Source organism: Hypanus sabinus, chromosome 2 (assembly GCF_030144855.1).
Source record: "Hypanus sabinus isolate sHypSab1 chromosome 2, sHypSab1.hap1, whole genome shotgun sequence".
In the NCBI taxonomy this organism is placed as follows: Eukaryota; Metazoa; Chordata; class Chondrichthyes; order Myliobatiformes; family Dasyatidae; genus Hypanus; species Hypanus sabinus.
In genome coordinates, this window is record NC_082707.1 from 15,594,685 (window position 1) to 15,621,267 (window position 26,583).

The window sequence follows — 26,583 nt, forward strand, 5'->3', positions numbered from 1 at the left end:
GGTAGGGAGGATGTTTCCTATGGCACTAGCGTCTACGACCGTAGGACACAACCTGAGAATGGAGGCATTGCCTTTTAGAATACAGGGAGGGTAAATTTGTTCTGTGGTGAAACTTTAACATTCCTTCCCACAGGCAGCCGTGCAGGCCGGGTGTTTATGTATATTTAAAGCACAGGTTGATAGATTCTTGTTTGCTCAGTGCATGAAGGGATTTGGGGATGTCAGGAGATTGGGGCTAAAATGAAATGTCTATCAACCATGATGCAATTGCGGAGAAAGGCACAATGGGATAATTGGCCTAATTCTGCTCCGTTATGCTGTGGTCTTTAGGACTTATTCCCGATTCCAATATGTGAACTGAACAACAACTCTTGACCATGTCTGCATGTCTTTATGCCTTGAATACTGCCATGCAATTGACTGACTAGATATTTGTATTAACAAACATGTAGACCTGCACAGTGATGCCCAAAAAAGTGGTCATTGAGTCTGTACCAGGATATTTCCTGGATTCTGCTGTTCGTGTTAGAAGGAGAGGATGTGCAGAATAGAACATTATCTAGAACGTATCAGAATAAGGGGCTAATCTAGCAGAGTCGCAGACACGGTGGAAGCTCTTAACGTTTATCCCAGGGAAGGTTGTTAAATACAAAACGGTACGGGTTTAATATCAGAAGCAAAAGATTTAAGAGACATTAGGGGCGGCTTCTTCATGCAAAGTGCGGTGCGCATTTGGAAGCAACTGCCAGAAATAGAATTGAAGCAGGAAGAGCAGCAGTATTTAAGTGCCAACGAGATAGGAGAATGGACGGAGAAATTTACTTCCTTAAGTGTTTGCAAAGAATTGGCAAGTTATTTAAAGATCATGTCAAATCAAGTAACGTTTATTTTCAGTTAACCATATACGTGTCTAACGGCATAAAGTATATCGAAACGAGATAGGGTTTCTCCGAACTAGGGTGTAAAGCACGTAATATATTGAACATTCATAACGCACAGCAACTTCTGAAGCGATGGTTAAAACCTATAGTCAATCACACAAGCAAACTGAAATATGTTAACATTAAATATTATAAGATACGGAACAGATTAACCAGTGACACTTCGAATATGATCCGCAAGGAGTTCAGAAGCCGAAGTACCTCGGGAAAGAGACTGCTTAAAAGTTGACCGCTCTTACTTTCATGCATTGTAGTCTACCCGATGATAGAGAGTCAAGGAGGATGCCGGATGAATGGGTGGGATCCGTAATCACATCAAGGGCGCCACGTGAGCATCTCTCCTGATAAATGTCCCCAATGGGTGGCAGGAGACTGCTATGATCCTGTGCGATCGATCATGGGTAAAGCCTTCCACACTACTCAGCACGTTTACACGACACGTTGACGCAGGAGAGCAGCATCCAGCATCAGAGACTCTCACCAGCTACGGCAATGCTCTCTTATAGCTGTTGCCATAAGGAAGATAGTACAAAAATCTCTGAACATACAACAATAAGTTCACGAAGAGTTAGTATCCTTCAACGCTCAGGCTTTTGAAACACATGGGTTAACTTCAGTCAACTTCACTGTAATGCTTCCTTAACCTACGGACTCACTTTCAAGTACTCTTCATTTTACTTTCTCGATATTGTTCGTTTACTCAGTATTATGATTCTTTATTTTTATATTTGCACACTTTTTGTCATTTGTACAACGGGTGAGCACCCAGGTTGGTGCTGTCATTAATGGAATCCGTCGTGGTTACTATCCTATTACGGAGTTATTGAGTATGCCCGCAAGAAAATAAATCCTAGCGCTGTATACGGAGACATATGGTATAAGTAATGTTTTAATACATTTAATTTGAACTTTTAAATGCGACGAAATGAGACCTGTTTATTGGGCAACAGTGTTGACGAGGCCGACTTGGGCTGAAGGACTCTTTCTGAAAGACACTAACAGTCGGGAAATCAACTTGAGTCAGTGATACCGCAACACTAAAAACAACGGTGTTTCATTAATAGCACTAAGCTCTTATTACTTCAAATGAGTATCATCTTGAAATATTATGTTTAAAATTCTGAGCAGGGACGAAGCAATAGTCCCAAATCTAAGCTCAGAGCACTGACCGAGAACTCATTGCATACGGACAACTTAGGCGGAAAATTAGGCGCTATTTACAGCGCGAAGAACAAAGGTTCAATTCTGCTGCTATTTTTAAGGAGTTTGTACGCTCTTCCCCTGACCATGTGGGCACCCTCCCCGTGCCTCGATTTCTTCACATATTCCACAGAAGTACAGTTAGAATTAATGAGTCGTGGGCTTGCTACGCTGACTTCATCAGCGTGGCCAGCACATTCCTCGCTGATTTGACGGAAACGACGCATTTTCTGTTTCTTTTTCAACGTACATGTGATAAATAATGCTAATCTCATATATTTTAAAACTTATTTTGTCTCCCCATTTCTGAAGCAGGGAATCCCAAACATTTTTTATGCCATGGACCAATACTATTAAGCAAGGGGTCCGTGGATCCTAGGTTGGGAACTCCAGTCTGAAAGGATCTTTGAACGGAAAAGTAAGCTACTACTCCTGCCACACATGCAGCCTGACCTGCTGACCTCCGATTTTCTCCCACATTCCAGAGTTGTACGTGTTTGAATTCAAAGGGAAAGGTTGTTACGTTCCCTGTAACTGGGTTTACAGACCAGCAAAGATAGAAGTATCCGGTGGAGTCTGGTAGCACCAAAACTATAAGTGTCTGTTAGTAAACTGCACAATACAGTATCAAAAATGCAAATATACATAGAAAACAAGTTAGTAGTAATAAACATAAAAGTGTAGGAACAATAATAAGCAATAATAAACAAGCTCTATCGATGTCTAGGGGTAACCAAATTTTCATAGAAGAGTATAGCGTTCAGTTCGTGCGTGCTCTGGTAGTTATGGTTGTTGTCTTGTAATCGCTGAAGAAAGAGAGAGAGAGAGAGAGAGAGAGAGAGAGAGAGAGAGAGAGAGAGAGAGAGAGAGAGAGAGAGTAAGAGATTAGGCAAACTTTATGTTGTTTTCTTGTTCTGTCGTGTCATTGTGGTCATTCAGCTATGACCCCTCTGTTCTTCAGCTAGACCGTTCTTCGGTGCTGGACTCGTCACTCTGGCATGAGTGGGCAGAAACACAAGTCCCCACTGGCCCTGCCGTCACACTGTGAGCTTTATTGACCGATCTCCTGATTCGGTCCTCGAACACTCCACCTTCCTGTGGGTTCCCAACCCTCAGTCAATGTCCACTGGTGTGTCTGATGAGTGTCTCATCAGATCTGTCTTCTGTCCCTACTAACGGGGTCTCAGCTATCCGTCAACTCTGAATGACTGTGTCCATCAAATCAGGCCACTCCTGCTGTCTCCTGAGGAATGTTAACGAGCAAAGTAAGGTCCTTGTAGTGAAAGATAAATAATCCAGGAAGAATCAAAATACAATAATTCAACAGTTTCTCTCTCTTTCCCTCATATCTGTAGCAGATGTTCCTGTCTCTGTGTTTCATCTCTCTCTCTCCCATTAGCAGCATAGCAACAACAATAGTTCCTAGTTCGCAGGAGAGGGGGTTAACTCTGGTTAACTCTGCACCCCATTTCCATCAGGTCTGTTCATCACTCATAACAAGGTAAACTTACTATCATAGTATGCCTTAATGATAGAGTAAACCCAACAGCTCAAATAGTATGCTTGAAACCATATAAACTGACCATACCCACACACTTGCACCAAGCCAATAACTCCCCCTTCCCATACTCCTACCATTCATGTACTTTTCGAAACTTCACATAAATTTTGAAATTCAGCTCGCATTCATCACTTGCGCTCGCAGTGTGTTCCATGTTATCAGGATGTATATCACTTACATCCTTGAGATTTAGCTTTTTGTAAAAATAAAAAAATAAAGAAAAATAAAGATATAAAGGAATACAACAGTATTCATGGAAAAAAAAACAAATATAGCAAAGTCAGAGTCCCTGAAGACGAGTGGAGATATGGATATAGAACAACAGTTCGTGGGCCAGCTGGTTTGGGCCCAGGGCTTCTGAACCACAGCCCGATGGTAGAAGCGAGAAGAGAGGCCGACGTGTCAGATGCAGTCAGAGGGGACGGGTTCCGGTGGAGATTCTGGCAGGCACGGAGTGCTGGAGCTAAACACTGCTTCTTTCCCACTGCCGGTGCTAGACATTTTAACCTGTTTTGAAGTCAGATTTTAACCTGGCTTGAAAGTCTGCGATCAATATCAGCGATCATAGAATTAAACTGGACAGACACCACCCCTTTGGCCCAACATTTCAGTCTCTCCTGTGCTCCCGCTCAAACTTGCACAAACTGGTGCTGTTTAGACCACATGGAGCTTTGCTCCCAACCGAAAGGATATCGTTTAATTCGCGAGTTACAAAACTAAACAACGAAATCTGCTCCCCGGCGCGGATTAATGTAAAATATTGCATTACTGATTGAATCGGTTAGTTTGTATATTCACTGGAATTTGGAAGAATGAGGGGTGAACTCATTGAAGCCTATCGCATATTCAACGTAAAGTATAGTGTGAGTTTCTAGAGGATAGTTCCTACAGTAGGAAAGTTTAAGAGCAGATGGTACATTCGCAGGATTCAGTGACAATCACTAAGAAGAGTGCGCGCCGTGAGGCATTTTAGATTACATTGGGGAAGACGGTTTGATTAAATCTATCGTGCTGCGCTTTGTTATGGATCCTGGTTATTTAGAGAGTACAGGGGATTCTTTTTTTTTTAAAACCTCTTTGGAAATCACGCCTCATTCCCCCGAGGAAGGGCTAAATAGTGCCTCTGAACGTTACCTTTCATAAACCATCAATATATAAAGACGAGGTAAGGAGCGGGGTGTTAGATGAGAATAGTTTTTCTTGGTGACGATGCACTGTGTACATTGCTATCTGCTGTTATTGTCTGGCCTTTTGCCCGCCAGATTGACGGAGGAACCAAATTGCAAGCCGTGGGGTGATTTTGGTTTGCTTGGCTTCACCAAGGAAGCTGATATTATCCTCGGCGGAATTTTGAGTGTTCACGTCGACGTGGAAGATCAAGACGTATCTTTTCGAGCGCAGCCGAAAGCGGTAAAATGTACACTGTCAGTATAAGTTTTGTAATGGTGTTATTGAGGGGTTTCGAATTTATGCTGATGTAATATATTGCTGATTTTGGACGATTTTTTTTATTTTGTGATTATGAATATTATATTCTAACAATTAACAAAATATATCGTATAAAATTTATTTTCGTTTTGTTTTATATCTTGAAACTGGAACCGTATGTCTGCTGTCAATTTACCAAAGGCTAATACGTCAGTAAGATTTGATTGATACTCCGTTATACTTGGACCATGCATAACTTCAGGATCAAAGTCAATAACGTTTTTATTGTCATTTGCATAAGTACATATAATGCATAGTGAAATGAAAAAGTACAGATTTGCAGTGGTGCAAAGACTAAGTGCAGGTTTGCAAAGGGAAGCACTCGTAAGCAGAGTTACAAAGCCCTTACCTCAGAACATTTGAATTTTCACTCAGCGTGAGTGGCTCAGACGGTCTATCTGCCCATCTGAAAAGCACAACCAATACAGATAGGCGAAAATGTATTTGGCATTAGTGTTAAAATTAATTATGTGAAATTGTCATAACTAGAGAGAAAGCTCTTGGGAAACTGAAAAGCCTGGGCCTGATGGTGTCCACCCCTAGCTTTTGAAAGACGTGGCTGATAACTTTGTTGAGGCATTTGTAATGATCGTTCAAGAATCAGTTGATTCTGGTATGGTAATGAAAGACTGGAAAAAATCCGATATCACTCCACTCTTCAAGAACATCATAGGTCCATAAGACAGGAGAAGAATTAGGCCAGTTAGCACATCGAAACAGGAGAGGCAGAAGAAAGGAACTTATAAGACAGTTAATCTAATCTCAGTGTTTGAAAGGATGTTATAATCGTGTGTTAAGGATATGATTTGGGGTTCTTGGAGTCACTTGATAAGGTATGCACTGGTCAGCATTTTATTCCCAAAGAAAAAGCTTGCCTGACAAATCTGTTTGAATTCTTTGAAGAAACACTGAGAAGAATAGACAAATGAGGTTGATAATTTGCACCTGGATTTTCAGAACGACTTTGGTAAGGCGCAGCTGATGAGGCTGCTTAACAAGCTTCAAGCCAATAGTTTTACAGGAAAGATCGTAGCATAGATAAAGCAGTGTTTACTTGACAAGTGGGGGAAAAAGGAGCTTTTCCGGTTGTCTGCAGTGGTAATACGCAGGGTAAAACGACTGATTCTTTTATGTTATCAGTCGATAATTTGGAATTGATGTCTTTTTGCAAAGTTTGTAGACGATGTTGACATTGAGAGAGGGGCAAGTCGTTTTCAAGAAGTAGAACGTCTACCGAAGGACTTGCACAAACTGCTGCGGAAGTAATTAGAGATATCAGGAGAATGAGCAAACAAATGGCAGATGTGGACGAGGGTGGTCCTATGGTAGCAGTTTGATAGAATAAATAAAAGCGCAGTCTATTTTCGAATAGGGAGAATATAAAATAATCATATCTGAGAAGGGACTTGGGAAGTCCTCTTGCAGGATTTCTATAGTTTATCTTGCAGGCTGAGATCGTGAAGAGGAAGGCAGATGTGGTGTTAACAATGATTTCGAGAGAATTAGAATAAAAAAAGCAAGGATGTGATATTCGGTTTTATATGACCCTGGTCTCAGTTGGAGCACCCTGAGCTGTTTAGGTGCCCTTATCTAAGAAAGGAAGTGCAGATATCGCAGAAAAGTCAAAGGTGTTTCACAACAATATTTCTGAGAATGAATGGTTTATCATTCGAGGAGCATTTAATGGTTCTGCTCCTATATTCAATGGAATTTTGAAGAATGAGGGTTGATCTCATTTAAACCTATCGAATATTCAACATTAAATATAGTGTAGGTGTGCAGAGGATATTTCCTACAGTGGAAGAGTCTAAGATCAGATGGTACATCCTCAGGATACAGTGACATTCATTTAGAATGGAGAAGAGGAGGAATTTCTTTCGCCAGAGGGTGGTGTATCTGTGGACTTTGTTGCCACTGGCGGCTGGGAAGGACAGGTCAGTGGACTTTTGTAAGGCAGATGTTGAGGGCGTTAAGGTTACGGGGAGAAGCCAGGAAAATAGGATTGTCAGGGATTATAAATCAGTCATAATTGAATGGCAGAGAAGGCTCAAATAGCCGAATTATTCCATTATGTCTTATGCTTTTATGGTGTTATGCTTTAACAACATAAATTGCAGGAAAGCTCAACAAGTCAGGCGTCAGACACGGAAACAGACATATTTTGTGGTTCAGTCGGGATACATTCCTTAGGGAGTGGGGAGTGACTCAATGTACTACCAGGGTCGGAATGGAGATATACGTTTAAGAGATTCTGAGAGTGGTGCAGATGAATGTTGTAGATGATTGGTGATGGTGGTGGGGAGGATATGTGATGTTATAGGTTGAAGAGAATAGTTCAGAAGAGTAATTATTAAGAGTAATTCGTAGGTCAGTAATGCGTGGGCCGAAGGGCCTGTTCATATGCTCCACTGTTTTACTTCCTGTATTTTGTCAGCAATGGGAAAGAGTGCAATGTCCAAGTAAATGTATGTCACCATATAATACCCTGAGATTGACTTTATTTCGGACATACATATTTGAACAAAGAAGTACAATGGAATCAATGAAAAAGTACACACAAAGACTGACAAACTACCAAGTTGCAGTAGAAGACCGTGTGAATATAATAATAATAATAATAATAATAATAATTATTATTATTATTATTATTATTATTATTATTATTATTATTATTATTATTATTATTATTATTATTATTATTATTATTATTATTATTGTTATTATTATTATTATTCCATTAAAGAATTTGAGCTGTACGAAAATATCTGTATGGACAAACCCAGAGACACAATACTAACCACAACTAGAAAAGTCCGAAATTTACTTTCATTTCAGATATGAGTGTGCCTGGCTCTGCCCGTACCTCAGGTTTTACCAGCCTGAGCTGAAGTAAACAAAAAAATAAAATATACATAATAAAGCAATATACAAGTGAATTAGTAATATTCAATACACGAGTTGTTGAGTCCTTCAAGGGAGTGCATATGCTGGGAAATCAGTCAAGTGTTGAGATGAGTGAAGTTATCCCTAATGTTTCAGGTCTGTTCCTGAGCCAGATGGTATGGGAGCAATGGCTCCTGTGCCGCCTCCCCCACGGTGGCTGAGAACAAAAGGCATGCAGAGAAAACAATGCTAATCTAAAAGGACACAGCCAATAATATTCGTTTTGAAAATAAAGTCATTTTCTCTTTCCATAAATTCTGAAATCTTGCATCCTTATCGTAATTCTTGCTCATTTTATAGCTCATTTTTAAATAGTTTGTAAACGTTTGTTCATATCAGAGCGGCCTTAATCGCTATAAGACATATTGAAAGTAATTTCTTCTTCATTCAGAATCAGGTCATAAAATTCGATTTATTCATCTCAGTACCTGAATTAAATATTATGCTCTCTGTATACCGATGTATCTTAATATTAAGCAACAAACAATAGGCTGCTGGATCTCAGGATCTGTGGCCGGAAAGGAATAATGAAGGCCAAACCACTTATCATGTCCTGAATTGAATCTCTACCCAAAACATACACAATTCCTTTCCTCTCTCAGTTGCTGAGTTCCTCCAGCAGATTATTTCTTGCTTCGTATTCTAGTATCTGTAAATTGTCGTGAGTCTATCGTGGTTGTAAAGCTGCTTGTATTTGCTTCATACATTACCTTGCACAAGTACTCAGCCCCCAAAAGATGAGGTCAATATTCTCATCCTTATGGCTTCACTGTAGAAGTTCCTTTGAGAAGCGTGCTAGGTCGAACCATCTTTCATCAATGACCTTCCTTCCGTCATGAGGTTAGAAGTGAGGGCGTTCGCAGGTGACTGCACAATGTTCTGCACCATGTGTGATTCGTCAGGTAGTGAAGCAGTTCATACGCAAATGCGTCATGACCTGGACAATATCCAGGCTTCGTCTGACAAGTGGCATGTAACATTTGTGCAACGCAAGTGCCAGGCAATAACCATCTCCAACAAGAGATGCTCTAACCATCGTCCCTTCACATTCATTTCATCACCATCAATGACTCCTTTAAATAAATATCCTAGGTGTTATCATTGTCAGGAATCTGAACTGGTCGAGCTATAAAATGAACATGGCAACCAGAAATGGTCAAAGGCTTGGAATCCTACGGCGTATAACTCACCTCCTGACTCCCCAGATACTCTCTACTGTCTCCAAGTCTGTTAGGAGCCTATGAAATACACGGCGTTCGGCTGTATGAGAACAGCTCCATCAATACGCAAGCATCTTGACAGCATCCTGTACAAGCCTCCACACATGATTGGTACACTTTTCACAGCATTCAATTCCTCCACTGTGGACGAACATTTGCAGCAGTGTGTGCAAACTACATGGTGCACTTCAACAGCACACCAAAGTCTCTAATGCAGCAGCTTCCAGACCCACAACCATTGCCATTTAAAAGGTCAAGTACAGGAGAGACCTGGGATCACCACCACCGGGAAAACCCTTTTAATTTACTCACCACCCTGACTTGGAAACATATCACTCTTCTTTCTTTTCCGCCGGTTCAAAATCAAGGAACTCCCTGCCTAACAGCACTGAGGGTATACCTACAGTTCGGGGAATGCAGCGGTTCAAGAAGACAGCTCAATACCACCTTCTCAAGGGCAGCTAGGGATGGGCAATAAATGCTAGCTTAGCCCACATGCTGTAAGTGAATATTTTTATTAAAAAGTAGCCATTTAAATATGCTCTACCAGTCAATCATGGGTAATTAATTTTACTTCCCCAACACTAGTACATGGCTCTCTCCCTATAATGTTTAATGTCATTGTCAATGAAGAAGTTATCAATCTCCGCTACATATACAGCTAATGGCATGTCCTTCACAACTGTACGTGGTAATAAATTCAACCAATTTACCACCCACTGGTTAAAGACATTTCTCCACACCTGTTTAAGATCGGCGCCCCTGTGTTCTGAAACTGTGCCCTGTTTTCCTAGACTCCCCCTCTATCAGCAACATACTTTCAACCTCTACTCTGTCGAGACCTTTCAGTATTCGAAAGGATTTAATGAGATCTCCCTTTATCCTTCTAAACATCAGCGGGTACAGACCCAGAGCAATTAAAAGTTCCTCATATAACGCTTTAAATTTAGCAAACAACCCTGTGAACCTCTTTTGAACCCTCTTCAATGCAATCACATATTTTCTTCGACTGGAATCTATTAACAGTAACCAAGGTGAGGCATCGCCAAAGCCTTCTAAAATCTCAGCATCACGTACATGTTTAGAAATTATAATCTTGATATTAATACTGACCTTGCATTTGTCTTCATAGCCATCGGCTTAACTTGCAAGTTTACCTTGAGGTGTTCGGTACTACTCCTGAATCCTTTTGCATCTGAGATTTGCGGATTTTCTCCCTGTTTAGAAAATATATTCTTCACATATATGTTTTCTACAAAAGTGCATGGCCTTTTCATTTCCCACTTTCCAGCTCATCCCCCTAATCTGTTTATGTCTTTCTGCGGCCTTCCTGTTTCTACAACGATATCTTCGCGGCCACCAAACTTCGAAATATCGTCAAACCTGGCAACAAAGCCATATATACCATCTTCAAAATCATTGAGCATCTGCATAAAAAAGTGGTCCCAATATCGACCGCTACGGAACACCACTCGTCACTGCCACCGACTGGCAGAAAAGGATTCTTTAATTTCTAATCACTGCATCCTACCAATCTTTCAATGCTCTAACGGTGCTAATAACTTCCCTGCAAAAGCATGGACTCTTAATATGGTCAGCTGCCTCATGTGGGACACTTTTACCTTCTAAAAATTCAAACACACAACATCCACTGAATCTCCTTTATGATTCATACTTGTATTCTCCTCAAGGGATTCCAACAGGTTCATCAGACAAGATTTTCCCTTACGGAAACCATACAGAATTTGCCCTGTCTTGTCCTGTGTCACCAGGTACTCCATAAGCGCATCCTTAACAACTTTCTGCAGCACCTTCTCAACCACTACGTCAGGCTAATTGTTCGATAATTTGTTTTCTATTCTCTTCCTCCTTCTTTAAAGAGTGTAGTGACATTTGAAATTTCCTGCTCCATTCACACCTTGCAAGAATCCAACAATTTTTGAGAGATCATTACTACTACCTCCACAAACTCTACCGGTCTCTCTTTCAGAACCCGAGGGTGCAGTTCATCTGGTTTGGGTGACTTATGTAACCTTAGGTCTTTCAGATTTTTGAACACCATCTCTCCTGTAACAGTAACGGCACTCACTTTTTTCCCTCACACTCTTCAACTCCTGGCGCACTGTTTGTGTTTTCCACAGAGATGACTGATGCAAAATACTCGCTGAGTTCATCTGCCATCTCCTTGTCCCCATTATTATTTCTCCCGTTTCCTTTTCAAGCGTTCTATATCTATCCTCATCTCTCTTTTATTATTTTATATTCCTGAAAAAGTTTTTTTTCTATTAACCTTGATATTGATTGCTAGCGTGCTTTCATAGTTCATCTTTTCCCTACTAATAATTGTTTTAGTTGCTTTCTGTAGGTTTTTAAAGTCCTCAAATCCTCTATCTTCCAGCTAAAATATTCTTTACTGTATGTTGTCTCTTATGCCTTTATGTTCACTTTGCTTTTACGACCTCTTTCATTTCCCTTACAATCCACAGATTCACATTTTTTTCTCTATTTGAACATTTCGTTCTTTTTGGAATACATCAGCCCTGCGGCTTCCTCATGTATCCCAGAACCTCAGACCATTTCTGCTCAGCTGTCATTCCTACAAGCAAGACTTTCCAAGTAACTTTGGCCAACTCCACTCCCACACCCTTGTAATTTCCATTACTCGACTGTAATCCTGCTATGTCAGATTTTACTTTTTCCCTATCAAGATTCAAGCTGAACTCAAACATCTTTTAAGCATACGTTCTTAATGGTTCCTTTCCTTTAAGTTCCCAAATCGCCTTTGTTTCTATACAAAACACCCAATCCAATACAGCGGGTGCTCTCGTAGGCTCGCCGACAAATTGCTCTAAAATTCATCTCGAAAGCATTCAACAAATTTTCTCTGCTTAGATTCATTACCAACACAATTTTCACAATTTAAGGGATTGTTAAAATCTCTTATGACTGTCATAATATTGCCCTTAAGACACACTTTTTTAAATTTCCCACTGTAATCTGTATTCTACATCTAAGATACTGTTTGGACGCCTGGAATAACTACCATCAACGTCCTTTTTACTTTGCATTTTTTAAACTCAACCAACAGGGATTCAACATCTTCTGATCCTATTTTGTATCTTCCTATTGAGTTAACGTTAATTTATTTTTTTATCAGCAGAGCCATTCCAACTCCTCTACCTTCTTTCCTATCACTCCGTTACAATAAGCAACTGTGGATATTCAGCTCCCAACTACAATTATCCTTCAGTCATCCAACATTCGATTAAAATGCAACAAGATAGTCCAACTTATATTTCTGCATTGAGATGTAATACTTAGTGTACTGCCTTTGCTACGCTTTTTGATTCTTCATCCCTAAAGCACTACTATCCACTCTGTTGGCTGTAGTGTTTTTTTTTGCCTATAACCTGCTTCCCTTCTTGACAGTCTGACTGCACGGTAACTTTCTGTATTTTTTTCCATCCATCCTATTCTGAATCTCTTCACTCTGGCTCCAATTCCCCTGCTAAATTAATTTAAACCATCCCTAACAAGTCTAACAAAGCTGCCCGCGAGAACATTGGTCTCTCTCAGATTAAGTGCAACCCTTCCATTTTGTACCGGTCATACCTCCCCCGGAAGAAATACCAATCATTTAATTATCTGAAGCGCTTTCCTCTGGGCCAGCTTCAAATCCACACATATATCTACCTAATCATCCTGTTTTTATCCTTACCGGCTCGTAGCGAAGGTAGCAATCCAGTAATTACTATGCTATACGTAATTCCTCTAAGTTTTCTGTCTAACTCTCTATATTCTTTCTTCAGGACCGCTTTGCATTTTCTTCCTATGTCATCGTTGCCAATGTGTATCTGGACTACTCCCACTTGCCCTCCAAATGCTGTGGACACGATCCAAGTCGAACCTTACCCTGGCACCTGAAAGGCAATAAACCATTCGGGTGTTTCGTTCAGGTCCACAGAATTTCCTGCCTGTTCCTCTGACTATTGAGTCCCCTATCAATATGGCTCCCTTTTTATTCCTCTTTCCCTTCTGCACAACGGGAACATGCAGATTATCAGTAACATGGTCTCTGTTGCATTCTACTGGGAAGTCACCCCCACAACAGTATCCCAAACAGTACTTCGACAAATTACGCTGAGCCGTCACCTCTTCCAAGCCAATTCCTGCTTTGATGCAAAGCGTGACACTCCCACTCTCATCACTGAGGCACTGGTCCACTCCACTTTGCGTTGCGCCTGCGCTGAATAGGCCGCCAAAATGCCATATAATGCCTACGATGTTTTCATTTTAACCCAGCGCCGCCGATCTGCGAAACATCGCTGTGCGATGCTGCCGCCGTCATCTGGGGCAGCGGAGCGAGACCGAAAGCCTATGAAGCTCTTCCTTTAAATGAGGGCCGCCAACAGCGAGATAAGCCCTCGTTGTCCGCTGCTGAAGTCGCTGATTGGATCTGATTAAGGCAGAATTCTGAATGTGTCACAAAAGGACATCAATATTCTTCATTTCAAGCCACTCCACGGTTGCTTTGGTAATGGACTTTGTGGCATTGTCCTTTGAAAGACGAACTCCTCCCTAGTATAATCTTTCTGGCAGTCGGTCGCAGGTCTTATCCAGGACCTATATGCATTTAGCAGCGGACACCTTTCTCTCAGTTCTGCACAGCTTTCCATTCCCTGCTGCTGTAAAGCATCCCTATAGCATGATTCTACCCCTACCATACTTCACAGTAGTGATGGTATTACCTGGCTTATGTACAGTATTAGATTTATTCAACACATAAGGTTTATTACTGAGGCCAAATCTTCCATTTTAACCTCAACGGACAATAAGACGTTTCAAGTCTTTACAGTAACTTCCAAGTGACACTTAGCAATGATTTCCATTGTTTTAGTCAGAGCCTGTTCCTTGCCAGTCCTCCAGAAATACTCTTTCTTGTGAAAGGCTTTCGAGATGGTTGAGCCAAGTGCGACATTTTTAGATGCAACCACTGAACTCTGAAACTCACTCAGAATGAATGTTCACATTACGGAAATCCCTCTGGCAAATACAATATTTCTCTAGCACTTACGTTAAGAGGAATGCAGTCAGATTGTGGTTTCATATCTGTTTTACACTTGCATACGATGGTCTGTACTGAGCTCTGGGGTGCGTTCAGTAACTTTGCTATGATCCTGTACGCATTCTCAGATTTAAACATAGAAAAATAGAAAATAGATGCTGGAGTAGGCCATTCGGCCCTTTTAGCCTGCAACGCCATTCAGTGCGATCATGGATGATCGTCCAACTCAGAACCTTGTACCTGCTATCTCTGCATATCCCCCGATCCATTTTGCCGCAAGGGCCATATCTAACTCCTCTTAATTATAGCCAATAAATTGGGCTCAACTGTTTCCTGTGGCAGAGAATTCAACAGATTCACCACCTTGTGTGAAAAAGTTTTTCCTGATCTCGGTCCTAAGAGGCTTCCCCTTTATCCTTAAACTGTGACCCCTCGTTCTGGACTTCCCCAACATCGGAAACAATCTTCCTGCATCTAGCCTGTCCAATCCCTTTAGAATTTTTTTACTTTTCAATAAGATCCTCCCTCAATCTTCTAAATTCCAGTGAGTATAAGCCTAGTCGATCCAGTCTTTCTTCATATGAAAGTCATACCATCAGAGGAAACAATCTGGTACACCTTATTTGTACTCCCTCTATGGCAAGAATGTCATTCCACAGATTAGGGGACCAAAACCGCACACAATACTCTAGCTGTGGTCTCCTCAAGGCCTTGTACAGCTGCAGTAGAACCTCCCTGCTCCCGTACTCGAATCCTCTTGCTATGAATCCAAAATACCGTTCGCCGTTTTCACCGCCAGCTCTACCTGCATGCCCATTTTCAATGACTGTTGTACTATGATACCCAGGTCTCGTTGCACCTCCCCTTTTCCTAATCGGCCACCATTCAGATAATAAACGGTTTTCCTGTTCTTCCAACCAAGACAGATAACTTCACATTTATCCATATTACATTGCATCTGCCAGGAATTTTCCCACTGAGCTAACCTATCCAAGTCACCGTGCATCTTCTTAGCATCCTCCTCACAGGAAACACTGCCGCCCAGCTTCATGCCATCGGCAAACTTGGTGATGCTGCATTTAATTTCCTCGTCTAAATCATTAATATATATTGTAAACAACTGGGTTCCCAGCACTGAGTCTTGCGGTACCCCACCAGTAACTACCTGCCATTCTGAAAAGGTCCCATTTATTCCCACTGCTTGATTCATGTCTGCCACCCAATCCTCTATCCACATCAATACTATACACCCAATGCCATGTGCTTTAAGTTTGCACACTAATCTCCTGTGTGGGACATTCTCAAAAGCCTTTTCAAAATCAAAATATACCACATCCACTGGTTCTCCCCTATCAACTCTACTAGTTACATCCTTAAACAAAATTCTATAAGTTTCGTCAGACATGATTCTCCTTTCACAAATCCATGCTGACTTTCTCTCATAATCGTTTTTCCCTTTCCTAATTAAGCCCTTTGTCCTCCTCTGCTGGAATCTGAATTTCTCCCAGTCCTCAGGTGTTCCGCTTTTTTTGGCTAATTTGTATGTTTCTTCTGTGGAATAGGTACTAACCCCAATTTCCGCTGTCAGCCACGGGTGCACTAATTTCCTTGGTTTATTCTTTTGCCAGACTGGGATGAACAATTGTTGTGGTTCATCCATGCGATCTTTAAATGCCTGTCATTGCTTATTCGCCGTCAATCCTTTAAGTATGATTTGCCAGTGTATCTTAACTAATTCACGTCTCATACCTTCAAAGGTATCCTTCTTTAGGTTCAGAACCTTTGTTTCTGAATTAATTATGTCACTCTCCATCTTAACGAAGAGTTCCACCATATTATGGTCACTCTTACCCAAGGGGCCTCGAATTGCTAACTAACCCATCCTCATTGCTCAATATCCAGTCTAGAATGGCCTGCTCTCTAGTTGGCTCCTCGACATGTTGGTTCAGGAAACCATCCCGCGTACATTCTCTTCCTCAGCACTGTTACCAATTTGGTTCACCCAATCTATATGTAGATTGAAGTCACCCGTTATAACAGCTGTTCCTTTATTACACGCATTTATAATTTCCTTTTTAATGCCATCCCCAACCTCACTACTACTGTTAGGTGGCCTGTACACAACTTGCACCAGAGTTTGCTGCCCCTTAGAGTTATGCAGCTCTACCCACATCGATTCCACATCCTCCAGGCTAATGCGCTTCCTTTCTATTGAGTTAGACTCCTCTCAAACCAGCAACGCTACCCCACCTCCTTTTCTTTCCTACCTATCCCTGCTGAATATTGACTATCCCTGGATGTTGAGCTCCCATCCTTGTTTACCCTGGAGCCATGTCACTGTGCTTCCAACTATATCTTATTCTTTAATAACTATCTGCACATTCAATTCACCCACCTTGTTACGAATGCTCCTTGCATTGTCACACAAAGCCTTCAGGCTTGTTTTCACAACACTCTTAGCCCTTATGCAATTATGTTAAAGATTGGATTTTTTTTTATACTTGCCCTGGATTTGCCTGACTGCAACTTTTACTTTTCACCTTACTACCTTTAGCTTCTACCCTCACTTTACACTCCTCTCTCTCCCTGCACTTGCTTCCATCCCCCTCACCCCCCGGCCACATTAGATTAAATCAGTCTTACTTCAAAATTATATTAGTTCAAATTAGTTTCACTTGTCATATCTGTGCTTCTCTGTCATAATTTTCATGATTTGTCTTGAATGCTCGTTTGCCTTCATTTTGTTTTGATTTTAAAAAAATCCTACTGTTGATTCTTACCGAGAGTGCGTGTATTTATTCAATGCGATCCTCTAATTTCCAACATCTGCAAATTGAGTACGTTGATAAGGTAATGCGCATCCTGCACCTGCAGAAAATTACCATAGTATTAACAAAAGATATGGATATTTTGTCTGCCTCCCAATTTTAGTGTTTTCATTTTTAGTAACGACTGAAGACAGGATTTAAATTTGTTCTGTTGCTTTGACACGATGTGCAATGTTTTACAGCTTAGCTCAAAATCCTACTTTAACATATTGCAAATTTTGGAAATAAGACAACAAACACTGAACATAGTTGTGGGCTGAATAGGTTTTCAAGGCACTGAATATGTGGCGTATTTTAATTATCATATTTTGTCAAACGAGCATTATTGCTACCCTCTCCATAAATACACTATTTCATTTTCTTTAGATTCCGGTTCAGACTTTTCCGTTTCGCAATAACGATGATCTTTGCAATTGAGGAAATTAACAGGAATCCAGAACTTCTTCCAAACGTTACGCTGGGTTACTGGATTTACGATTCTTGTGCCACGCATGATGTATCCTTAAAGGCAGCCTTTGAGTTGTTAAACAGGATGGACGCAACAAATTCCACCTGTAGAAGAGCTCCCGTAGTTCCTGCTATCATCGGGGGTACTGGATCATCACAGACTTCAGGGGTTGCGTCGTTATTTGGACCTTTTCGGATCCCTGTGGTAAGCTAATTCATAAACTAGATAAACTACCATTTGCTGGTTGATGCGTCACTTTGTGAACTTGTTTCATAAACATCATCAGATTTTCAGAAATAATCACTTAAACAACTGTTTATTCCTTAATTCCCGCAGAGCTGGTACCAAATCTTAATTATATCGCCATTTGTTCTTCAGGCAGTCTGCTTTCTCATGGCATTTGGTCAAGAAGTGAATGAGAATCAGAATAAGCGTTAATATCGCTGACATATTGCAACAAATGTGTTGTTTTGTGGCAGCGGTACAGTGCATTACTTGAAACATATTATGAATTGCAATGGGATATAGTTCAAACATACAGCACAAACACTGAGGTAGTAGTCATGTGTTTGTTTATTGGCCGCTCAAAAATCTGATGACAGCGCGGACGTAGCTGAGACGGAAACCTCCAGAAGATCTCAGGACATCAGTCGGTACCTGTGGGAAGAGAAATACAGTCAATTTTCTTCCGCCCCCGGCTCCCCACTCAGTCTCCTTCGGCGTGATTTCCCGTCGCTTTGTACACCATCAACAACCTCTCAGTCACTTCTAGTCTTTCTTAAAGTGTTTACGACGAGTTACTAACCCCGAACATTAATCTTCTCTCTTCACAATTAACCAGCGCCTATCACATTGATATCATGAGTTACCAAAATCCTTTCAATCCTGTACGGCAAATATGCTTGCTCGCTGGACAATATAGTTAAAGTATAGAGATTAAATGAACATTTGTAATATGTCGATTACAAACTTGTCTCCCTGCAGATTAGCTATGTCGCCACGTGTGCCTGTCTGAGCAACAGACGTGAATATCCCTCTTTCTTCAGAACGATCCCGAGCGATTACTTTCAGGTGAGGGCGTTGGCTCAACTCATCAAGCATTTCGGATGGACCTGGATCGGAACAATTAGGAGCGACAATGACTATGGTAATTTTGCGGTGCAGACGTTCAATGAAGCGATGGAAGAGATGGGAATTTGCATTGCTTTCTCTGAGGCTTTTCACATAACCTATCCAAGGGAGAAATTACTTCGAACTATAGACATCATAAAGAAATCTTCCACAAAGGTAATATTAGCTTTCGTTGCGCAAGCGGACATGAGCACTTTACTACAAGAAGTTGTACAGCAGAATATTACCGGTATACAATGGATAGGAAGCGAGGCTTGGATCACCACGCCGGTTCTACCCCCGCAGGAGAGTAAACTGTTTGTTGTTGGTGCACTTGGAATCGCGATCCGTAAAGTGCGAATACCAGGATTGAAAGAATTCCTCATGCACACTCACCCGTCTCTTTATCCCGGAAACCCTTTAGTGCAAGAGTTCTGGGAAAGAGCCTTCAGTTGCAAGTTAAGCAATACAGATAGTAACACAGTCGACTACAAATCCGATTCGGGGTTTCGAGAATGCACTGGGAATGAAACTCTACTTACAGCGCACAACGAGTTTACTGATGTGTCTGAGTACAGAGTGACCTACAATGTTTATAAATCGGCCTACGCTATCGCTCACGCTCTCCATGATATGCTCACCTGTCAAGATGGTACCGGACCATTTCACAAACGGAGCTGTGCCAATATTTCAAATTTTCAACCGTGGCAGGTAAGGACTGGTAAGACTATTGAACTGTGCCCTAGTATGATAAGATGGACTTTTGACCTCACAATATGTCTTATAATGGCCTTACACCTTGTTTTCGTTGGGTCACGGCAGCGCAGTCGTCATATAGAGACGTTGTTGCAACTCGAGGTTCGGAATTCAGAGTTCAATTCCGGCGCCATCTGTAAGGAGATTGAACGTTCTCCCATGATTACGAGGAGTTACTCCTTGTGTTCCGATTCCCAATAAAACTAACCTCAACTGAAGATGTTCTGCAACTTTAACTGTTCGTTCTGCATTCCGTTACTGTTTCCCCTTCAATGCACTGATATAGTGTAATGGTCTCTTTGAACAGAATGCAAAACAATTTTTTCTCTCTATTTCTGTGTATGTGACAACAATAAACAAATTTACCAATTTATCACTTTCCCCAATGTGGAAGTTTATAAAATAACGCTACTGGCACGTTCAATGGTAAACATTTAATTGATTAGTGAACATGTTTGTGAAACATATCCTGCATTTATCCAGTTCTTTCAAATAACTAGGACATTCCCTGCCTTCCCTTCTCAATGTTCTCCTGTGTCATGGGTCAAATTCCGTTCGCTGCTTTTTGTTCTGCACATGTCTTTATCCTGCATCGCGTTCCGTTAACTTTCAATCCAGATGAAAAATCTCCAGCGGAAATGCAATTATCGTTTTCCTACTGAGTTCTTCAAGCAGTCTGTTCAGATTTCTTGTAAAATTCAATGAACTTGGTTGAGATCTATCAATATCATCTTGAACCCGGAGACCATACATTTCTTCTCACCGCACGTTTAATTTTTGATTTAGCTTCTACATTACATGAAGTCAGTAAACTTCAGCACAAAGATTGGCGAAAGGATCTATTTCGATAGCAACGGTGATCCCGTCCCAATATACGACATCGTAAACTGGCAGCCGACGGACAGCAGTGCTGTTCCTGTAAGAGTGGGACAGTATGATGGAGCAGCTCCCGAAGGACAGAAATTTATTTTAGCCGAAGAGTCAATCATATGGACGGGAGGACAAACCAGGGTAGGTGGTGTGCTGAAAGACCTTGGATATTACAGGTAATATTTCGTTTGAGTCGATCATTCTGAGAAGTGTTCAGATTTATGACAGTGTGTAAACACGAGAGCACCAGATTCAAAATGATAAAACCAATAGCTTTGGAGTTGTTTCTTCATGCAATAATAAGGGACACGTTAGGGCTGACGTTGTGATGGCAGCAACTCTCCCTCCCTTGCCCCAGGCTAATACCTAAAGTGAGAGCATTGACCTGCCTAAAGGCAGATCAGTATTTTATTTGAAGTTAAGAATAAATCGGGACCGAGCGCCACTCTAGCGGTTAGCACCGTAGGAGCGGTTAGCACGACACTATTACAGCTCGGGATATTCTGGAGAGCAAGTTCAATTACGGCGTCGTCCTTCGGGATTTTATACATTCTCCTCGTGAATTGCTTGGGGTTCCTCGGACACTCCAGTTTCCTGCACGGTCTAATGACGTAACGGTTAGGAGTTTAATTTTTAAAAATCACTAAATGGTGAGGGCAGATCGTATTAAAAGATATAAGATCGTAAGGGGTCATTAAAAAAATGAGATATTTCCACTGGTGGTAGAGATTCTATCTAAGCGATATACACTCGGGACCAGTTAGTTAGTTGACTTCCTGTAATTAATAAAGTCCATCTGCAGTGAGAGCTGCCCACCTGTTACGAGGAAAGCTGTACAAGATGGGCGAATTTCAGGTGAAGTTAACAATGTAACAGTGAATGAATTTTCTTGGAAAGATCTCCGGAACCAATTCATTAGGTACCTAATAAAGTGGCCACTGGGTGTACGTTCGTGCTCCTTTGCAACTGTAGCCTATCCAGTTCGAGGTACGATATTTTATGCGTTTAAAGATGCCTGTCTGCAAACAGCTGTTGTAATGCGCGTTGTTTTCAGTTACTTCCGGGTTCCTGTCGACTTGAGCCAGTCTGGCTATTGTTCTCTAACCTTTCTCGCTAACGTGGAATTTTGACCCACCCAGCTACCGTTGAGTGGATTTTTTTTTCGTGTTTCTCACCATTATCCGAAAACTCAAGACACGGTTTGTCATTAAAATCCCAGGATATCAGCAGTTTCTCAGACACGAAACCCACCACGTCTGACACCAACTATTAGTCCACAGTCAATGTCAATTAGATCACATTTCTTTCCTATTCTCCTATTTGATCTGTACAACAATAGTTATCATGCCTGCATGTTTTTTGTACATTAAGTTACAGCCACATGATTGGCCGATTAGATATTACGTTATCGAGCTGGTGTACTGGTTCACCTAATAAAGTGGCCACTGAGTGTAGATGCAGCTTCAGCAGGCAGTCATTCAAAACCGAATTAGGCATGAATTTTTTGTCACATGGAGTAGAGAAGCTCTGAGATTCTCTACCTCAGAGGGCCGTGGAAGCCGGATCTTTGGTGAAGGAGGATAGATATTGTTTTCAAAAGGGTAGGCAGCTGAGGGCTATGGCAACTTCCAGAAACTAGGAGATATATGTGGTAGATCAACCATTACTATTTTGATTGTTGGGGTAAGCATCAGGAACTGACTGGACAGCTCCTGCTCCTATTTCATTGTCTTTTTTATGTTCAAACAATCAAGTTCATTCTTCACCTCACCCTGCTCCAGTCTGAAACTTCCTTCACTTCTACCTTTTTTGTATAGTTGACGGCTTTGGAGTTCAATTTTTCTGGCACCACCACGTTTCTGGTGGAAGTAGAAAGAGAGAGAACGGGAGAGAGAGGACTAGTTCGTTTTAATTTGCAGAATCGGTAATTGAGAAATAAGTCGGAAAAAGTGAGGATTTAAATGGCAGAATCGATGGTTTTGTGGCCAGATTTGCCGACGACTTTAAGTGGAGGATCAGAGGGTGTTGAGGAAGAACGGAATCTGCAGAAAGACGTAGACAGTTTGGGAGAATGGGCAATGAATTGACAGATAGAATGTAATATATGGAAACGTGTTGTTCGGCAATTTTGCAGAATAAATAAAGGCGGTGTATATGTTCTAAATGGGGAGAAAAATCAGACGTCAAGGCTGCAACAGTTATCTCCCTGCACTCTTTGAAGTTTAGAAGAATTCGGGGGGTGGGAGCCGTGTGGTGAAACCCACACCGAAACCCACCGAATATTGAAAGGCATGGATAGAGTGGATGTGAATACGATGTCCTATCACGGGGGTGTGGGGAGAGCCTGGACCAGAATGCATAACCTCATGATAGAAGGACATTCCTTCAGAAATGAGATGCTAGGAATGTCTTCCAACACAAGGTTGTGAATCCATGGAATTCGTCGTCTCAGTCGGCTATGGAAGTGAAGATATTGGGCATATGTAAAGAGAAGTTTGATAGTGTCCGAATCAGCAGTGGCGTCTAAGTAACGCAAGAATGGAACTGAGGGGATTAAAAAAACAACGGCCAAGATAGAAATATTCAGCAGAATCGATGGGGAGAATAAGTTAATTTTGCTCCGTTGGTTCATGTTGTTATATTATTAATAGGATGAGGCCAGAGGTACCGCGGAATATATGTTGGCGAGGTCAAACGAATGATCTTTTCAAGTGATTTAAGATTGTTTATTTCGTCTTCATCAGTGGTAACCTTGAAATACTTTTGTCAGGTAACGTTTACAAATGCACAGGATAAGAAATATCCAAATGATTCCTGTTTCAGTGAACTCCAAATATTCGAGACAATGTGCCTAAGGGCATATTCTGGACCTCGTCAACGAGTTTAAGCAGGGCGGAACCGCTGTTTCATAGTACCAGAGACTGAGGTTCAATCCTGACCTATTGTGCACTCTTGTAGAGCTTGCATGTCCTACCAGTGATCACGCCGGCTGCTCTGGTTGTCCACTCACACGCCGAAGAAGTGTGTGTCGATCGGTCAATCGGTCACTGTAAATAGCCCCCGAAGTATTGGAGAGCATGAAATCTGTAGGGAGCTCAAGAAAATATGGGGAAAATGAAAATAGATAATTTTCTCATTGTGTACATGAATAGCTGCTGGTTGGCACAGACTGGGTGGATTAAAATGTATGTTTCCCTGCTGTATATTTCATCGACTGCCATAGCAACTGGACGTTTAGTCCTTCTTACTGGAACCGAATCGTCTACAGAGGGTAAAGGTATATGAAAAAAAATACTCCGTGCCTATGGACACTATTAAAAGTATTCCAAAAACGGGTAAGTTATTAAAAATACATTTCCAAGATCTTCCTTATTCTTAACTCAGTATGGGATGGTACCCCGGTAAAAGCCTGAAAAAAGCACAACGGCATTCAAGTTCACATATGACCCACAGCCGTATAACCCTCTCATTCTTTTTAACATTGTCAAGCAGAGCTCTTCTGTTTCATCAACTATGCCTACAACTTCCACCCTGCCCTTAAGTTCACTTGATCCACTTCTGATACCTCGGAACACTTTCTCGATCTCTGTGTCGCCATTTCTAGAGACTACGTGCCGACCGACAGCTTTTCTAAACCTCCTTATTCCCACGATTACCTTCAACTATATTCAGCTGGATTCTACCCCCAAATGCATCGTTACCTCCACAACACTCTCCAGTTTCTGCAGGGATCTCTCCCATTGTGAGCCCCTTCTCCATTCGTCATTCCTCACCAACCTTCTTCAAGCAGCAGATCTGCTACACTTACCTATTTATCTCCTGCCGTAACTCTATTCCGGACCACGAACAACCGTTCCAGCTGGGGCAACACTTCATCTGGAAATCAGTTGGTGTAGTCTGTTGCATGCAGTGCTCCTAAAGCATCCTCCACTACAACAGTGAGGCCTGGCGTAATTTTTCCCATCTTCCAGATATGCAATTGTCCGGTGACCAACGATTTTAGACCATCCCCAGTCCCATTCCCATATGTTGGCCCACGTCCGCCACTTTTGTAACGATGAGGCCACTCTCAGGATTGAGGAGCAACAAGCAAACTTAGTTGTGTAAAGTTACCTGCAAACCGATGGTCTGAACATCGATTTTCCTCCTGTTTTTTTTTTGTTCCAATGCCCCATTCTCTCTTCTTCTATTTCCATACCATGCCTCTTATCCTTTCTTCCCACATACCTAGCAACTCCCCTGGTGTCCGTTCTCTTTCTTTTATCCCTTTGGTCCAGTCTCCTCTCCTACAATGTTCTTCAGTTCTTTACCTTTCCCACTCAACTGGTTTTACCTGCAACGTTTTTAGCTGGTTCTTTCCCTACCCTTCCCCATCATTTTTATTCTGGCGTCTCCCCCTTCCTTTCCAGTTCTAAAGAGGCGTTATGACATAAATCGCTGGCTGTTCATATATATTCCCATACTTGCCGCCTGGGCTGTTGAGTTCCTCTATCAGTCGATAGGTTGTGGAATGAGTTTATATTTGGGGTGAGTGAAGCACTTCATCCCGTTTCTACTTAAAATGGCCAAATCCTTGTTTAAACTTTCCATAGGTACCACGAGCGGTCTGTTCTGAAAGCTGTAATCCCGGAACACGGAAGGCTCCGAAAAAAGGACAACCCAAGTGCTGCTATGATTGCGTACAATGTCCCAGAGGAGAAATTAGCAATACCACCGGTGAGATATCTCTGTGAGCTTCCATTAATTAAATGCCAGTGCAGAAGCATTTTGAAATATAAACTGTCTCTCCCTCTCCAAAACTCATCTGTTTTGTTTTAGATTCAACCGGTTGCCTTAAGTGCCCAGCAGAATACAAGTCCAATGAGAAACGTGTTGAGTGCATTCCAAAGGTGATCGAATTTCTATCGTTTAGTGAAATCATGGGGATTATCCTGGTGACGCTCGCATTGGTAGGATTGTGCATGACAATGCTGGTATTTGCAACGTTCTACAATCATAGAGAGACGCCGATTGTTAAAGCTAATAACTCAGAACTAAGTTTCCTTCTTCTTGTGGCTTTAATGCTCTGCTTTCTCTGCTCAGTTACGTTCATCGGAGAACCATCAACATGGTCGTGCATGCTTCGTCACACGTCATTCGGTATTATATTTGTTCTCTGTGTGTCTTGTGTTTTGGGTAAAACGATAGTTGTTGTCTTGGCGTTCAAAGCGACTCTGCCAAACAATAACATAATGAAGTGGTTTGGCCCAAGCCAGCAGCGATTAACCGTCTTAAGCCTTACTTCGCTGCAGTGCTTAATGTGTACCGTCTGGCTCGCAACATCGCCGCCATACCCTCGGAAGAGTACAGAATATTTTACCGAGATAATAGTTTTTGAATGCAACGTTGGGTCTGACCTTGCCTTTTATTGTGTGCTGGGTTACATTGGATTCCTGTCCTGTGTGTGTTTTGTAGTCGCCTTTCTAGTTCGACAACTTCCTGACAACTTCAACGAAGCTAAACACATCACATTTAGTATGCTTATCTTTTGCGCAGTTTGGATTACCTTCATCCCAGCCTACGTGAGTTCTCCTGGGAAGTACACGGTGGCAGTGGAAGTTTTTGCCATTTTAGCATCCAGTTATGCGATGTTGTTCTGTATTTTTGCTCCCAAATGTTACATTATACTCTTTAAGCGAGAACAGAACACAAAGAGACATGTCATGGGTAAAATGCCATCCAGCAAGCTTTAATAATGAAGAACTATGTAACTATTTTGTGTGACTGTGTATCACTATCTTAATATTTCAGTGTCCATTGTTTGCTTTAATTTTGTAATTCTCCCGCTGTATCAAATAATGTTCATTGCATTCAACATATAGAACGTAGAACTGTACAACACAGTTGGGGTTCTAATGGGTTGGAGCGTTGTCTGAGTTTATATTTACAGCGGGAGTTTAATAGGATGCCTAACTCTGCTGAGAATCGGCAAATAGAGTTCAACCCAGAAAAGTGTGAAGTGGTTCAATTAAGGAGGCACAATTAATTGTACGACTGTGGACAGTTTGGAGGATCAGCGATACCTTAGGTTCTATGTCCATAGGTCACTCAAAGTTGCTGCACAGGTTAACTGTTGTTAAGATGTCGTACAGTGTGATAGCCTTCTTCAAACTT

The 26,583-nt window shown here is 41.6% G+C and overlaps 1 protein-coding gene across 1 annotated transcript; it reads left to right on the forward strand.

Annotated features, from left to right (window-relative positions):
• The first annotated feature begins 17,625 nt into the window (after positions 1 to 17,625).
• LOC132404303 (extracellular calcium-sensing receptor-like) lies at positions 17,626 to 26,162 on the forward strand. The gene is made up of 5 exons (XM_059988478.1): positions 17,626 to 17,898; positions 18,679 to 19,515; positions 20,347 to 20,571; positions 25,023 to 25,146; positions 25,249 to 26,162. The coding sequence occupies exons 1-5, from the start codon at positions 17,647 to 17,649 to the stop codon at positions 26,160 to 26,162; spliced, it is 2,352 nt and encodes a 783-aa protein (XP_059844461.1). The 5' UTR covers positions 17,626 to 17,646.
• The last annotated feature ends 421 nt before the right edge of the window (positions 26,163 to 26,583 follow it).

Coding starts and splice junctions, on each gene's coding strand:
- LOC132404303 (XM_059988478.1), top strand. CDS start 17,647: ATGATCTTTGCAATTGAGGAAATTAACAGGAATCCAGAACTTCTTCCA. Junction 19,516..20,346: donor CAAATTTTCAACCGTGGCAG/GTAAGGACTGGT, acceptor TTTTTGATTTAG/CTTCTACATTACATGAAGTC. Junction 20,572..25,022: donor GGACGGGAGGACAAACCAGG/GTAGGTGGTGTG, acceptor AACTTTCCATAG/GTACCACGAGCGGTCTGTTC.